The sequence below is a fragment of the Metopolophium dirhodum genome, chromosome 2 (assembly GCF_019925205.1).
Source record: "Metopolophium dirhodum isolate CAU chromosome 2, ASM1992520v1, whole genome shotgun sequence".
Lineage (NCBI taxonomy): Eukaryota > Metazoa > Arthropoda > Insecta > Hemiptera > Aphididae > Metopolophium > Metopolophium dirhodum.
This window is the reverse complement of record NC_083561.1, coordinates 35,246,803-35,263,630: the sequence shown is the minus strand read 5'-3', so window position 1 is coordinate 35,263,630 and position 16,828 is coordinate 35,246,803. Positions and strand designations below refer to the sequence as shown.

At 27.0% G+C, this 16,828-nt stretch overlaps 2 protein-coding genes across 6 annotated transcripts; one reads left to right on the top strand and one right to left on the bottom strand.

Annotated features, from left to right (window-relative positions):
* Window positions 1-26: 26 nt before the first annotated feature.
* Window positions 27-8,597, top strand: LOC132937863 (guanine nucleotide-binding protein subunit beta-5). Of its 4 annotated transcripts, none has more exons than XR_009663847.1 (10): window positions 27-469; window positions 3,444-3,658; window positions 3,731-3,867; window positions 3,947-4,065; window positions 4,255-4,384; window positions 5,078-5,221; window positions 5,767-5,907; window positions 5,965-6,061; window positions 6,885-7,072; window positions 7,153-7,872. XR_009663847.1 is itself a non-coding variant. In XM_061004447.1 (10 exons), exons 2-10 carry the CDS (start codon window positions 3,472-3,474, stop codon window positions 8,375-8,377), a joined length of 1,134 nt encoding a protein of 377 aa, XP_060860430.1. In that variant the 5' UTR covers window positions 28-364; window positions 3,444-3,471; the 3' UTR covers window positions 8,378-8,597. The 4 variants fall into 4 exon arrangements, 3 of the variants coding, with proteins under 3 accessions (XP_060860431.1, XP_060860430.1, XP_060860429.1); XM_061004447.1 differs by lacking the exons at window positions 6,885-7,072; window positions 7,153-7,872 and adding exons at window positions 7,884-8,050; window positions 8,366-8,597 and having other exon boundaries at window positions 28-364; XM_061004446.1 differs by lacking the exons at window positions 6,885-7,072; window positions 7,153-7,872 and adding exons at window positions 7,884-8,050; window positions 8,366-8,597 and having other exon boundaries at window positions 28-469.
* LOC132937860 (origin recognition complex subunit 2) lies at window positions 8,595-16,731 on the bottom strand. 2 transcript variants are annotated; one of them, XM_061004441.1, is made up of 12 exons: window positions 16,134-16,731; window positions 15,967-16,035; window positions 15,333-15,419; window positions 13,710-13,871; window positions 10,421-10,522; window positions 10,202-10,333; window positions 9,972-10,132; window positions 9,689-9,906; window positions 9,493-9,625; window positions 9,173-9,416; window positions 8,861-9,097; window positions 8,595-8,794 (listed from the first exon to the last, which is right to left on the bottom strand). In XM_061004441.1, the coding sequence occupies exons 1-12, from the start codon at window positions 16,228-16,230 to the stop codon at window positions 8,595-8,597; spliced, it is 1,842 nt and encodes a 613-aa protein (XP_060860424.1). In that variant the 5' UTR covers window positions 16,231-16,731. The 2 variants fall into 2 exon arrangements, with proteins under 2 accessions (XP_060860424.1, XP_060860425.1); XM_061004442.1 differs by having other exon boundaries at window positions 15,963-16,035; window positions 16,134-16,192.
* Between the last annotated feature and the right edge of the window lie 97 nt (window positions 16,732-16,828).

Here is a 16,828-nt window from a genome sequence, read left to right as displayed (position 1 = left end):
TTTCTGTACTCGAAAACGTTAGACGCAAATAGATAAAAACGGAATTTTGTGAGAAACGCTGAAAATGTTGCTCAGCTTGGACGGGCTTTTTGATAATACGAAATAAAATCATTAAAATCTGAGAAAACCCAAAATTGTCCAGCAGCTGTGTTGCTGCCTTGCAGGCTAGTGGTTGTACACTCTGTCTATGAGGGCGGTCATGTCGGTGATGCTTTCATATTGATTATAAATTCTATATTGCCTTTGCCGTCGTTGAGACTTTGAGAGGATTTCAGGTTCAATGATAAAAATTGTTCTTGAGTTTGTTCGGTGAAATGATTCTTTTCAGTGGAGATTTTCCTGAATAGGAGATAAATTGAACGAGGTAAGCGTTTAAAGATTCTGCCCTTTGCACTCACTCTCTCTCACACTCACTCATTCTCTCACTCTCTATCATTCTCTCTGTCTCTACTTGGATGAAACTATGACGGTACGGATCATAATATATTATATGTTATTATTATAAATAGTTAAAAGTCTAATATTTAATATTATATTATGTTTTATTTAATGCTTAAATAATATTTAGAATCGTTTTTATTTTTACAATATTATGTTTTTTGTTTAACAATTAGGAAAAAGAATATAAATTAGATATGCTACATTTCAAATTGGATTTATTTAATGAAAAATTGTAATTTTGTTATATCAATTAATGAGCCTAAATAGATAAAAAAAAAATCAAATATATTAGAATAGTTAATAGGTTATGGATAAAAAATAATATATCCGCTTTTTTTTTAAGTATTGGTAAAAATGGTATCACTTAACAAATATTATTTTACTCTAACTTAAATATTATGTAAATCCTTGTATTATAATTTTGAGATAACACTTATTCCCTGAGTAAATATATTAATGTTACTATTAAGCGATGGTTGTTAGATTAAAAAAATTAAAAAAAAAACTGTCTAAACTACCAAGAAACTACCTCTGCCACTATCTATCTCTTAAGTATACTTAACCAGCCTATCCACCCCATTTAATTGAAATTTGTAAAAAGTAACTGTTAACAGATAACTTAATAAATTCCAACAACAACCACCCAGCTTCCAATTTATTGATGGTGAATTGCAACAGTAATTGTATCCACAAACCACCTCTCTACTTGCCTAATGATAGTATTTTTCAAGTCACAACATATCATCATTAATATTAAATGATAGTCATGAATAAAGACTGGATTTATATGTTTTTACATATCGTTTCTGGGTCTATGCAGGTCTATGAGAGTAAAAAATGTGGACGATTCGTTCAATTCCGAATGCGTAGAAAAAAGTTTTTTTGCATATTTGAGAATATTTCATGAATTGTGAGAAAAAATTTGTATTTATTTTAAATTTTAATATTATGGTACCCAGAAAAAATTTTTTTGAACATTTACAATTTTTTTTTTTTATCATGTCTAACTCTTACTAAAGTACAATAGTATTCCATTAGAATACGTAACTTTTAATACTTAATTAACACCTCACTATTAATTTAACATATAGTATAATAACAACAGATGCATGCAATTTTGAATTTTTTGTTTTGCTTATACATATTAGATCATAATTTGAGGTTTTTCGATAATATCACAATTAACAAAATCAGCAGGTATTGTTTGTTTTATCTGCTGACATTAAAACATTTATAGAAGAAAATGCCACTTTTATTTAAGAGTATGTCACACCTGCATATGTTGTCTCCGTCTTACAAATGTACAACATAGCAAAAACTGTTTTGCGCGGGACAACTTTTCTCTCACCATATTTGTTGTAGAACTACCAAATTTTCACAACACATAAAGAAGAAATTTATATGTGCAACAGTGTGTTCTTTTTTTAATAGCACTATCCAATCATTTTATAAGCAAATGAAAAAAAAACCAAATGTTTAGAAGCAAATAACTTTAATTGTATTTATGTTATCTAAAATATGGGCACGCTGTTGCATAGATAATTTTCCTCCCTATATGTTCAGAAATTTTGGAGCCATTACTATATACAAACACAGAAAGATAAAAGTTGTCCCACGCAAAACGGTTTTCGCTATGTTGTACATTTGTAAGACCGGAGACAAAATATGCAGGTGTGACATCCTCTTAAATGTTTTTATGATGAATAAACCTTTAACTCGCTTATTCGATAATTATCACTTTAAATTATAAAATCTTGTAGAAAAGTTGTGATTGTTATAGACAAAGAGTTTAAAAAAAAAGAACTGTGGCTTCCTTCTATATTTTTAAACCGCAATTTAATAAAAACCCAAATGTAGTTTCTTTGATCCCATGATCCTGACATTGGTACCATTTCAAATTTATACTTTGTATGAAAAGAAGTGTAAACAGACATTTTGTCTCCATCAAAAAAGCCAGTCCATGGACGTTTTGTCCCAGTCAATTATTAATATAGAAAAATTGGCCCCGGGGAGTCATCGACATTATTTAGCCATAGGACTAAATTTGACTGATGAATATTATATTGTAGGCGATGAATTTAAATTTAATTAATAATAATTACACTGACTTTTTAAATTTAAAATAAAATGTGACTGAAATAATATCAAATAATTATTTATTTATTTGTATATATAATTGGGCCCCCACACAAACCTGTTCAGGCAATACTACTGTTTACAATTAACCTAGTGTACATAGCAAAATTGTTTTGTACATAAGCTAAGTATTATGTTTGTAATATGGTTGTATTGTTCTATGTCTTACCTCATGAAGGTATGAGTAATAAACAATTCTAATAATTTAATTATTTACAACTGCTATTTCATCAGTTTTAGTGATATGTGACGTAAATCGAAACAACTCAATTTTAAAAATATTTACAATGTATGTACTACATACTCTCTTTAGATATGGCATAAAATTCAATATATTAGTTTATAAATTAAGAAAAAAAGATTAAATATTTAATAGGTAAACCTACTGATTTGCCTGCATGCTCCTCCCTTCTCCCCTCCCCAACCACTTACATCTTTTATTGTTATTATTCAAACTCTAGTATTTTTAAATGGTCATTTTGATTTTTTTATACATTTATAGAGAATATTTTAAATACAAAAATTATTTTTTTACCGTTCATTGATGGACGATGATGATTTTTTTATATATTTAATCTATATAATATATTAAAAATAGCTGGTAGCGTCTAAGTTATTTAATTATATGCCCTAAACTAACCTAACGATATATTTCAATAATAAATATTCTTAACTATATTGTATATAGTAGCATTTTCATAAATATATAAATAATAATGTATAGCTTGTACCAATTATTGTTTGCTTAGTAATTATGGACTATGGTTAAATATTAATATGATGTACATATTTTTACTAGTTTAAAAGTTAATGGTCATAAAATATTAGAACAATTATTATTTTAATATATTTAATAATCTTTACAGAACATAAAAAATTCAACAATTTTGCTTAATGAAAGACTGTAAGTCGTATTCAGTAGCACCACCACTGGCAGATATTGCATTGAGAAACATTTGGAATTTGGACATGGCTTTAGACGTAAATACTCGAACTGAAACAGTTGAATTATTGAGTCGTGAAGCTGACTGCCTAAAACACAAGCTTGAAGAAGAAAGAAAAAAACTAAACGATGTGACATGTACTTAATTTGCTATTAAAATTATAACTATTGTTTGCTATGTTAAATTGTTATTGATGACTTATGTTATAGTGGCAAATGTTGCAGAACGATTAGAGGAAGTTACATTTCTAAATATAAAACCTAGACGTTTGTTAAAAGGAAACCAAGCTAAAATGTTATGTTGTGATTGGTCTCCGGATAAACGGCATATTGTTTCATCTTCCCAGGTACATAATATATATTTATAAATGTGCAAAAGTGTTTAATAAAATATGCTTGCTTGGTGTCGGTGCATACAAATGCTAGGATGGTAAATTACTAATTTGGGATGCATTTACATCTGCAAAAGAACAAACTGTTACAATGCCAACTACTTGGGTGATGGCATGTGCCTATTCACCATCAGGCAACTTGGTTGCATGCGGGTAAGATTGTATAGGTAGATCATTGATTTTTGTAATATATTTTATTTTAAATAATAATGGAAAAACTCCACATCAATTATGGCTGGTTATTATTATTGTTAATGAATTATTACTTATTAATTTAATGTAGACATATTAGAACACAAAATATTTTAATTAAATAAAAAAATTATTTTTTTGTATTTTAAGTGGTTTGGATAACAAAGTAACAGTGTTCAATATATCCAATCCTGAAGAAGATCCGTCTGCTAAAAAGAAAACTGTTGGTACACATACAAATTTCATGTCATGTTGCTTATTTCCAAATTCTGATCAACAGGTAGTATATAGTTTTTTTTATGGGGAATGGAAAAAAAGTCTTGGGAGGAAAAAGAGTTCATTAGGCTGATGAAATATACAATTTGGAATAAATTTAAATAAAACTTATATAATTACTCTGTATGAATAGTAATCGGAAAAAAAAAAATGTTTTTATTTTTATTAATTATGAATGTATGATATTATGTTAGTTTTGTGTGAAAAATATGGTAGTAAAAATGTATAATCTTCTATAATTTACATTTTATACATAATATACGTTAGTTTGGTATGGAAAACCATAAATAAAATGATGATAAAGTCTACTAGTATATACCAGCTACGTGGTTCAATTGTATAGTTGAGTCCAGAACCACTGGGGTAGACAAAAAAAAACAATACTATTTAGTTTTTTCCTACAGCTTATACATATATTATATATTATTATAGGTGTCAGAGCGTGATATTATAAAATAAAATATGATCTTATAGTATTATTATTTTTATTACAGTGTGTATGCCATACGGTGACCTCTGGTAAAGTATATAGTATAGTGCAGTAGGTATGACAGATTTTAAATATTAAGTTTTCAGTTTTTTAGTTCCCCTCCCCAGTCTTTTTTCCTATCATTGTTTTTTATAGTGTTTATGATACATATACATTTAATATTATATTGCAATACATTTTTATATTATATTCTATTTTGTTTTTAAGATTTTGACTGGTAGTGGAGATGCTACTGCTGCTCTTTGGGATGTTGAGTCAGGTCAAATGTTACAATCTTTCCACGGCCATACAGGTGACATAATGTCCATTGATTTGTCACCATCAGAAATTGGCAATACTTTTATATCAGGTGTAAGTTATTATCACAGATTATATAAAACTGTATATATGTTATATAATCTGTGTTATTATTCTAATTGTCCATTTAAAATAGTTTTTCATTGATGCAATGGTTAAAAAGTTAGCTAAGAAGCTGTATGGTACAAACAGCATATTTCACCAACCTAAGTATCATGGGTATCGAGAAACAGATTCGGCTAATGAAATTGACACAAAAGAAATATTAAATGATATATTTTCTGATATAGACATCTTTGATTGTAGCACCCACAAAATTTGACTCTATGTGCCACTATAAGTGTAACATACACATTCTACTACACAAATATATTCCAATGGTAGATAATAATCTCAACAATAAGACATAAATAAAGTAAAATATGCATAAAAATGTCTTATGAAACAATTTTTACCACAATGCTGTTTTGAATAATTAATAGAAAACCTTCTAACTCAGATGATAATAGTCTCTAGACCTAATCATAATATATGTTAAGAGTTCTTTATTTTTTTTACTTGCAAATATTTTTTTTTAATTTATCATTTCTTTTTCTTAGAGTTGTGACAAAATGTTACTATTGTGGGATATGAGAACTGGTCAAAGTGTTCAATCATTTGAAGGTCATCTTTCTGATATAAATAGTGTTAAATATCATCCAAGTGGAGACGCTGTAGCATCTGGATCAGATGATTCTACAGTAATAAGAACCATTACTTTTTTTTATTTATTGTCTAATGTATTATTAATTTATTAGTGTCGAATGTATGACTTAAGAGCAGACAAAGAAGTTGCTGTATACTCAAAAGAAAGTATTTTGTTTGGAGTTAATTCTATAGACTTTTCAGTCAGCGGTAAGTTTTATTTGAACTAAGTAGCAATTACACAATATTAGGTACATATTATAAAATAAGACTTGCCAACAAGTGTCCGATTTTAGGTGTCTTACATTAAATGTAGCACCCATTGTACAATATATCACAAATGTTTATAATGATTAACTAATTGATTAAATAAAAAAAAAAATTCATAATTTTAAAAAATTAAATTAATTAATCTCTTTTCTACTATATTATAAACTTAAAACTACTTTTATACTTATATACTTTGTAACAGCCAATCTCAGGAACTATGATATATGCGACTGATTTGGCTGATTTGTTGTGTTCGTAATTGTCAGAAGTAAGATTTTTTTGAAAGAAAATTTTAGGAAAATCCCCACGGGTAAAGTAGGAAATTTGGAAGGCGAAAACAATACTGTGGCTCTATCTGTCTTAATATATTTTTGTTTATAGTTTATAGTTAAGGTGTATTAAGGTTGCTATTTAATATCAGAAAACAACTATTTTTAAATGACTTTTTTATTTATTTATTTTTTTACTTAACGACTTCAACCCTCTCGCGCATTTATAATATTGTTAAGAAGAAACAAAAATCAATATATAGAAGTTAAATTTATAAACAAAATTTTTCATTTAAAGCCCTGCACTATTCTCTAATCAGTTCTAAGTTCAAAAATTTTGATTCGATACATTTAAAAAATATGATTTAAAATAATATATATCTAAATGTATACAAGTAGTTACAAATAATTTATTGAACTTTTTTTACAATATAATAACTAACATTACATTAATAATGAAATAGAAATAATAATGAAAATTGTAACAATTTCAGGTGGCACTCAAACTACCAATTAGTTCGACCGATTATTGAATGTTAAATTGTTATAACTTATAAAACATTTTTGCTCAAGACATTACTGCCTCATAAAAAAAATCTTAAGATCTTAAGCACCCTCAGTTTTTTTATTGAAATTGTGCCTATATTCACCATAAAAAAAGTTTGGGCTTTTCGAACATTTAGTAATATATATATATATATATTTTTGAGCTTGAAGCCTGGCAACTTAGGCCATTAGCTGTTGGTTTTTTTTTGTTTGTAGGTTGTTAGTAGAGGAACGGTTGAAAACACGTTTTGTATGTATGGCAAGAATTTGTTGCTAAAAATCCCTGGTAGTCACCCATCCAGGAACTAGCAACGCCGGCTGTTACGTACACTCAGTGCATTTCCGCAGTTGAGTGTACGCGCTGCGCCACACCAAGCCACTAATATATTTTTGTTTATTGTAAGGTATTGATTATAGGTATTGATTATAGGCTATTGATTATGATTGAATATAATTTTAGACCTATATATTATATTTGGTCAAAACCACATAACTTAGTAAAAATGAATTTCCTAACACTAACTTTTTGACCTTTATACTGGGAAGGCGGGAACTAACGCATGTAGATCATAAACAATGAGTCAATAAAACATTTATGATTAATTTATACTACGTACCTCACCGGGTCTGAAAATATACTGATCGCATAATGGCAAGCGTGTCTCACGGGCAATGCCGGTCGAGAGAACTATAATATAATATAATCAAACATGTCCTGACTGACTCACAAACTGATCAACAAAAAGCCTAACTAATGATAGCTTGATGCTTGCAATTTTTACGGTATTTATTATATTATATGAATCTCATAAGTCTAAAATATTTTTCGGCAAGATATTATAGATGGGAATGGATAGGTGTGTATGGTGATACACAAATATTTTACACTCTGGTGAAGCCAGATGATTCAGCTAGTACTAATATAATATTTATATTATGTTGTTTAGGTAGAATATTATTTGGAGGCTATACAGATTATACAATAAATGCTTGGGATAGCTTAAAATGTGAAAGAGTGAGTTTGTTATATGGACATGAAAATCGAGTTACGAGTATAAAACTTTCACCAGATGGAACGGCATTAGCTTCAGCCAGTTGGGATGCTTCTTTACGTGTATGTATATTGACTAATTCAATCATTCAGGAGTTTATAACTTTTTATAAAAACATTTTGATACATACTGAATAGCTAAATTATTTTTTACTATTCAAATTGTGAAACTTCTTCCAATACAAACTTAATCAAATTTCAATGAACATTATCAAACAGATTTTAAAATCTTAAGTTCAGTTATGTATCTAAATTTTTTTTTAAAAATGTGATATAAATAAAATTAATACTTTGAAATAACCATGATTTATGTTTATATAAACATGTGATTAACTAATGTAAAATGTATTAAATATGTAAACAACTTTTTTGTTATAGGTATGGGCATAAGTTAAGAAAATTCAAAATTTTTGAATGTAGATCTAGTCAGTAATATGTTCCGTACAATAATATGAGTTTATGTTCACAAATAAAAATTATATAATCATAGAATAGTTGAATAAATAAAAATTAATTTTTAATGTATGTTGTATATTATATTATTTTAAATATTAAAATAAAATTATTCTATTTGGAATTTTAAAACAAAATATACCAAACATAGAATTTATTCATCGTCTTCTTCATTTTGCTTATAAAACTGAGCAAGTATATCGACATCTACAGGAACATAGAGCACATCAGCATCACGTTTCCATTTTACCAATTCATGATCAACAAATTCAGTTAACTGACTTCTCAAAGCTAGATCTGTACTAGCTAGAAACCGTTGACGGCACCAATGATACAAGGTTGAGAATGGAACTCCTATATTTAAATATATTATACATATATAAATTATTTTACAATTAATATAAGAAAAATAAAATTTACCTCCGTATTTTTTATCGTTTTTGTTTTCTATTCGATTTTTAATCAGTAATAATAAGATACTTTTAGCATTGGATGGGAGTGATTTGAAAACATTATTCAATCCCGATAATGAATGTTGTGTTCCAATGTTTTTTACCATTAAGGATTGTATAAAATTAGTTTCAACTGTATATGGTAAAAAATTGGTACAGTCCATCCAAATAAAATTGTAATCCCCAAGTTTTGTATTATCAAACACTAAAAAATGTTTGAAAGTTAAATATACCATAAAGATTTAGGTATTAGCCAAACTTCAAACAGATCAAAACTAACTTAAAGCAGAATTTACTCTATCCATAGATGCTATTAAGTGTACTTTTTTCAATGAACAAATCCTCGAAATTACATGCTGTGCTTTGTAGTTTTGCAATTCAACACCATCCAAATTGTTAATAAGAATATAAATATGTTCAGAAGTCTTTAATTTTAGTCTTTCTTCAATTTGCTGAATCGCGAGTTCAGAACTTCCTGGACAACTCTCAAGATCTAATAAATCTATTGTTATTGATTCAAGTATCTATAAAATATTATCAAACAAGATATTTTAAAATAAAAGGTGTTGATAATGAAAAAATGTATTATAAAATTAGTACTTCTTTCATTGTCAGTCCTGGAAAAAATCCATTAATCACTAATACAGATTCTTCCGCTAATACAGACATTCGAAAATCATTAATAATTTGTCTTTTTGAACCAAATCCGTAAAGAAGTAAATTAAATCCTTCCCTAAAAAGTCAAAATATTGTATAACACAATAACTATATACAAAGAATAATAGTAATTAATTACCTTAGCAAAGACATCCAATATGGAAAATTTGACACAGTATCTATGTACATTGACTTTAACTTTTTGTCATGTTTAGTATAAGAATTTCCTGATAGTTCATCAACCTGTTCTTTGTCTAGAACTGGGTTTTTCAATAGTTTCAATGTATTGTCTGATGTCTTAGACTTTTTCACAGATTTAGCAGATTTGGATAAAAAATATTCATCTGATTTATATATCTAGAAAATATATTGTAAAATAAAAACATAAATATGTAATTTTACAATTTACAAAAAATACTTACAAAAGGAACTTCTTTCTTTCTAGTAGATCTTCTTAAAGAAATCTCTGGCTGAACAGTTTTAAGATTAATATGAATACTAGAATCACTGTCACTTTCATCACTGTCACTATAATCTGAATCATTAAATTCATTAAGTTGTTCAAATTTTTGATGTGCTATTCCTGAAAATGATAGATTAATATTTTGTTGACTATTTTTCTAGTTAATATATAATTCAATTAAGTATTAACCTTTTGCAATCTGTTTTCGAACAGTTCTTGGGGTTTTTGTTGATATGTGTTCAAAACTATTCATAGAATGTAATTTTTTTAATTTTTTAGGTGTTTCATAACCAAATTTGCTATCAGTTACTTTTGGAGAGTCTATAACATTTTAATGATTGATTATAAATAATTTATGTATTATATATACCTGTTGACTGTTACATAATTTTATATTCTATTTATCACCATTGTCTGATACTTCATTTTTGACTTCTGATATAACTGATGTTCTAGTTGTTTTTTTATAAGGATTTTTTGATTTAACTTCACTTTCATCATCAGAGAAACCTAAAACCAAAATGGTAAAAAGTGTATTGCTCAGTGTGGTCACTGTAATGGATGGGTTAAATTTGAATTTAATGTTACAGTAATCCTTCGTTATCCTCTGAGATTAGGTTCCAGGAAAGATACCAAGACCATATAACAATGTTTTGAAGGTTAGGTTTTATTTTTTTAATTTTAAAAATATATTACATATATTAAATTGTTTGTGGCAATATAGGGGGACTTTTCATAACACTGCATTTTATTGTATTCTCATTTTTTTTTACTAGTGTCAAAACTATATTTATACATTTTTTTTCTGTTTCTCTGGACTATTGAAAATTACTAAGAATTTTGTACTTTTTATCCCCTATAGTACCAACTAGATTCACTTTATTTCCAGAAAATATGTTTAAGTATAAAATCGAAGTTTTTTTCTACTACAAAAAGTGTTCATACAGACACAAAACAAAACATATTATTGTATAATCAACAATACATTTATCACTCTGCTCAGAATCTAAAATTAGGACTTTATATTTTGGCACTATTTGTGATATTTATAAAAAGTTGAAATTTAATGGCAATTAAAATTCATGAAAGTATAACTAGTAACCACTGGTATAACTAGACACAACTTGATGTTTTTGAGTAAAGAATGTCAAATCAAAATATTTAGAAAATGCAGGCATTATTTTTTTTTATATGCGTTTAAATTTGTTTTCGGTTACGTTTGATGAAATGTAAAAATGATTCAACATTTCAACATTTTACGACAATCATATAAATTTAAATTTTAATAGGGCGTAATATCAATTAATTTAATGTCTCATAATTTTTTTTATAGAAACAATGAATCTTTAATTGCCTTTTTTTTTAATGAAATTGACTATTTATCTAAAATAATAATTTTATATTTCCAGTATTAAGACCAGTTGCTTTCTAAAACTGGGTTTTTCCCAAGTTAATTAGTCATGCTCTTAACATGCGTGGGGTATAGACGTACAGTTATTTTGTTGTTATTTTAAGAGGATGTTGTACCGCATATTATGTTGTTTCCGTCTTATACACGTACGACATAGCAAATTTTTGTTCACCAATTTTAATAGTGTGCTCGTTAGTTTTGATATTAGAGTGAATTGACCAGTTGACTGTTGACCTATTATCAAACTTTAAGGGGATTCGATACCGTGATTTCCTGTTTTTGTCTAACATACACGCAACATAGGATTTTAGACTGGTTCTTTGCCAAACATACCAATTGATCTAATGAAGTGATAAGAATTCTAAAAACAGATTTGAATTTTTCGTCAAGTCTACTTGAAATCGACTTTCCCACATTTTCGATTTTTTGATTTTAACTTCTCCAAAAATTAAAATACGAAAATGTTTAAATACTCTTTTAATCTGACATTTTTAGGAATTTGGGGGATAATATCAAACATATGGGAAAGTCGATTTCAATTAGACTTGACGACAAATTCAAATCCGTTTTCAGAATTCTTCAATAGATCGATTGGAATGTTTGGCCAAAAACACATCTAAAATACTATGTCGCGCGTGTGTTAGACAAAAACAGGAAATCACAGTATCGAATCCCCTTAAAGTAAGAACAATATCCGTGTTCTCTCATTGATTTTTGTATGACATTTTTATTTTTAAGTGAATTATGAGTATTTTCACTTAAAAATTAAAATATCGTAAAAAACCAACGAGAGAACACAAATAATGTTCTCACCTAAAAGTTTGATAGTAGGTCAATTCATGCCAATATAAAAACTGACGGCACACTAAAATTGAAACTAGTAAACATCAATTTGCGACATCCTCTTAATTATAATTATTTTTAAATTTTTAATTAATCAAAAACATAATTCATGGGGACTTGAAACTTTTTACTTCTATGTATATTATTATTAACTATACAAATTAAGTTTTCAAAATATATAGAATAATTTAAGCTATTTATATTATGAGCCTATTCAGATGTCATGACACGTTGATATTGACCTATAAATGAATAATACAATTATTGTACAATGTAGTATTATGCAAGTTGGTTTTGGAAAAAATTAATTATATCTTCTGTATTATTAATAGGAAAAATCTCTAATTTCAGCAACAAAGAGTAGGTACTTATAAAGTTTAAAATATAGATTGAAAGAGAAAGACTGACATAGCTGAGAATCGTTTTTCATCTTATACAATTATTTATCATTTAATTTAAAAACATCTGTGACCTATTCAAAGCCGTGGTACACTATAACCAAACACCTACTATACAGCAGAGTAAGTTCCTTGATTTATATTTTATTTGTTTCTTATGTATGATAAATTGATAAATAGGATAAATAAAATTTAAATTTGTAGGGTTAAAAATAAAATTTTGTTATAAATAATATTATATTGGTATATTTTTAATATTTTATTCGATATTTTTTTTAGAATTCACTACCAGGTGTACAGTGAATTTAAATCTGTTTAATCAATGAAAATGCTTCTTTTATTACACTTTCATGCAAAATGTCAATCCAATTCCATCTATAGTTTATGCTTGATAAGCTTAGCTTCAAATACACTTCCCCGGAACCCGTCAGAAGTTTCAAACAGAACTGGTTCTGTCTTCTGTGACCTGAACATTTAAAATTTAAAATCATTAGGTTGTATTTTCCAGTTATGTGCTATTTCACATCTCTTACTATATAACAGTTTTTAGTAAATAAATTACACATTAAATATGCGATTTAAATATTATGCATGAATTTTAAATGAAAAAAAAAATTTTATTATTTTATTTGCATAAAATACCTACCTCTATGTAAACATTGAACTAATAATATGTTTTAATTGTTTTATGTTTAAATTATTATTCATTTAATTACATAAATAAGAAAGAATTGCCTTTTTCTATATACTGACCATTTAAAATTATTGTTTGTAACTTTGAATTGTATGTGTATCAAAAGACCGATTTTATTGTATACAATATATTAAATTTAAAATTCCCCCCCCTACAATAAAGATTCTGGGACTGTGCCTGATCACTACTATAATATATATTATGCACTTTTAATATAATCATGATTATTGATTACATTATTTTTGTTTGGACGTATTATTTACACTAAATTACAAGTAATTTATGTTTTATGGTTTCAGTAGTATAATAAATAATAATATATAACAAGCCTTAATAATTATAATAATTTACCTTCAGCAGGAATATTACACATTTTTCGATCATCTTTATTATGATATTGGAGATTTTTGTTATCTTGTGAAGTTATTTTTTTTTTTATACATGGTGTTTTATTTTGTTTGGACTGAAAACTAAACATACGTTCACCTGGCACATCTCCGTCTTCAAATAAAGCTATAAACAATAATATTTTGTAACACTTGATCGCTATTGGTTAGTAGGTATTATTTAAGCAGGGGTGAATTTAGGTATATTGAGGCCATTGGGTAAAATGGGGGTCCCACATAAATAAACAGGATAATACATCTTTTGATTATTAAATAATAATTCTTCCATTTTTAAATTCGTAAAAAATTATAACACCATTCACTAAATAATATCAAGCAACATTTATAGTCTCTACTAAGACCTTGTGTACCTTTTTGTGATGTGTAAAAATTCACTTTCTGTTGAATTTGTACAACGTCCGAACATAATAATTATGATTACTTATTACTAGGGCCAGTGGCATGTAACATTGCTCAAGCAACACCTTAAATATGGGTGGGTGGATATTGATAGATAAAAAAATAGGTCATTTTATAGGTTGGTATGATAGTATTATGAGGAGTAGGTCTCTAAAATTATTTGAGCAACACCAATTTTTTTTGTGATACACGCCACTGACTAGGGCTCGGAATTATATGCACTAAAAACATACAAAATATGCATGCATTTATGCACTGATTATCGTTCAAATATGCACTTAAAATATTCAAAAATTTAAAATACACGAACAAAAATGCATTTAAACGAATAATTAAATTAAGAGCATTGAAACTATGTGTACCCAGTTGTAATAGTCGCATTATATTAGACAATTTTCATCCATATTTTTTGATTTGAAATGAAATCATGGATTTTGGCAATGTACGGTTATTGCAGATAGCAGAAAAACATTTAATATCTAAATTCTAGAATCTAGAACATTGTTTAATTATTTGAACACGTACAATAGCCAATAAGTACAATAATATCCATTATTCTTTTGATAAAAATGTAATTTTAAATAGATAAATATATTTTCATTTTGTATATATTTTTAAGAAGACGCTACATAGCCATTTGTTCTCTATGTCTTACAAGTGTGTAACATGGCAAATTTACGCTCAGGAAAAGGCGTTTAGGTCCATTAGTTTAAAAATTAAAGTGAATCGACCTATTATGAAACTTGATGGTAAGTACATTATCTGTGTTTGTATACAGGTTTTTTATAATAATTCAATTTTTTTAAAGTTGAGGCGTACATAATATAGCATAAATTAAAAATGCTTATAAGTTATCTCACTTGAAAACTGAATTATCATAAAAAAACTACATACAAACATAATTTGTTCTTACCATCAAGTTTCATAATAGGTTAATTCACTCTAATTTTTAAACTAACTGAGTTAAATGTGATCTGCTGAGCGTAAATTTGCAGTTATGCACTTGAAAGACGGAGACAACAAATATTTGTGTAACACCCTCTTAATGTGAGAGTAGGCTTAACTTTAATTAATTTGTCTGTCTTTGCCGATAAATAATTACAAAATTTAGGGGGCCTCTAGGCCCACTCAGCTTCCTTCTAAATCCAGCCCTGCATTTAAATATTACCTTTTGGTTTCAATGTTACATCTGATTCATTTTCATTTAACTCTTCATCATAACTATTCCCATCTAGTAATTGATTTGTGGTTTTACCTAAAATATTAAGTAAATAAAATTAAATATTTTAAAATGCTAGTGTTTAAATTATATAAATATTATATATATTAAACTATATAAAACCATATTTTTAACTAACATACATAATATATGAATTGTGCTAAAAAATGTATTCTGTATACAAATTAAAACTACCAAATTTTAAACTATATAATATACAGAAAATTTTAAGTATATTTTCAATGTTTTCAAGTTTACTAGAAACATTCCAAAACTACAATGTATATGAATATTATTTCTGATTATATTTCAGATTATTCAATAAAACTTTTATTTACAATCTTTTGAAGGTGAAATTGATATTCAATTGATGCCTGTAGTTGTACTAATATAGGTTTAAAAATTATGTATGTTAAATTAAAATATTACACCTATTTTATTTGGTACCCATACATCATAGGTATACCATTAACTTGATATTTTCTAATATTTAACTTCTTATTTTGACTCTGGGGAAAGTCAATACCCATAAGTACACTACTAATATATAATTTACAAATAAGCATCATTCTAATTTACTTGCTTTTAATTGAAACTCCTGAGTTTAGTGCAGTGACTTCAACAGATTTGTTTTTTCTGGTTGAATGATTTTCTGCAAATAGATTTTTGTTTTTATTTTATGAAAACAGTACACATTTTTTAAAATAAATGTGTTATTTTTTGATTTGTTCTTTGCAGATTCATACTTACTTAGTAGTGTCTCGTCTATTATTAAATGAGTAACTACTTGATCATTAATGAACTCCACTTCTATATCACTTTTAGCTGCAACACTTGGTAATTCCATTGTAATGGTCCGGAATTTACGATTTCATATTGCAAAAATAACAATGAAAAATGAAAAAGAACCTTCGAAGTTTATATTTTCAATTTAGTCTTACAAAGATCTTTAAAGACTATAATAGGTAGGTAATATATTACTTTTTTTGTATACACCAACTACTATACTACTACAGGGTACGTCTACAGTATCAGCTGGTAGCTTGGTACTTGGTTCGTTAATCGTTTAGAGTTTAGACGTTTGGTAAATTAATATATTATTCTATTTCCCTCGTTTTTTGACTTCGTATTATCATTCTAACCACAAAAATTAAAAAAAGCTTATTATTTATGTATTATTTTGTTATTTTATGTCCAAATAAAATATTATGTCCATCCGATATTCCAATATGATATATTATAATGCGATTGTTTAATGTGCTTTAATGCATTAATATATTGTCTTTAATGATGGTCCTTAGCATATTAAATATTCCTTAGTATAAACATTTCTAATAAATTATTTCTGTCAAAAGTCCAAACTTCAATTATTTAACTGTAACCTCTTTGACAAGCATTTCTTTTGATTTTGATGATAAGAACATTACCACATTATAATCAGAATA

Coding starts and splice junctions, on each gene's coding strand:
- LOC132937863 (XM_061004447.1), top strand. CDS start 3,472: ATGAAAGACTGTAAGTCGTATTCAGTAGCACCACCACTGGCAGATATT. Junction 5,222..5,766: donor GCAATACTTTTATATCAGGT/GTAAGTTATTAT, acceptor TCTTTTTCTTAG/AGTTGTGACAAAATGTTACT. Junction 6,062..7,883: donor TATAGACTTTTCAGTCAGCG/GTAAGTTTTATT, acceptor TATGTTGTTTAG/GTAGAATATTATTTGGAGGC.
- LOC132937860 (XM_061004441.1), bottom strand. CDS start 16,230: ATGGAATTACCAAGTGTTGCAGCTAAAAGTGATATAGAAGTGGAGTTC. Junction 13,872..15,332: donor TGTAACATTGAAACCAAAAG/GTAATATTTAAA, acceptor TATTGTTTATAG/CTTTATTTGAAGACGGAGAT. Junction 8,795..8,860: donor AAACGATAAAAAATACGGAG/GTAAATTTTATT, acceptor ATTTAAATATAG/GAGTTCCATTCTCAACCTTG.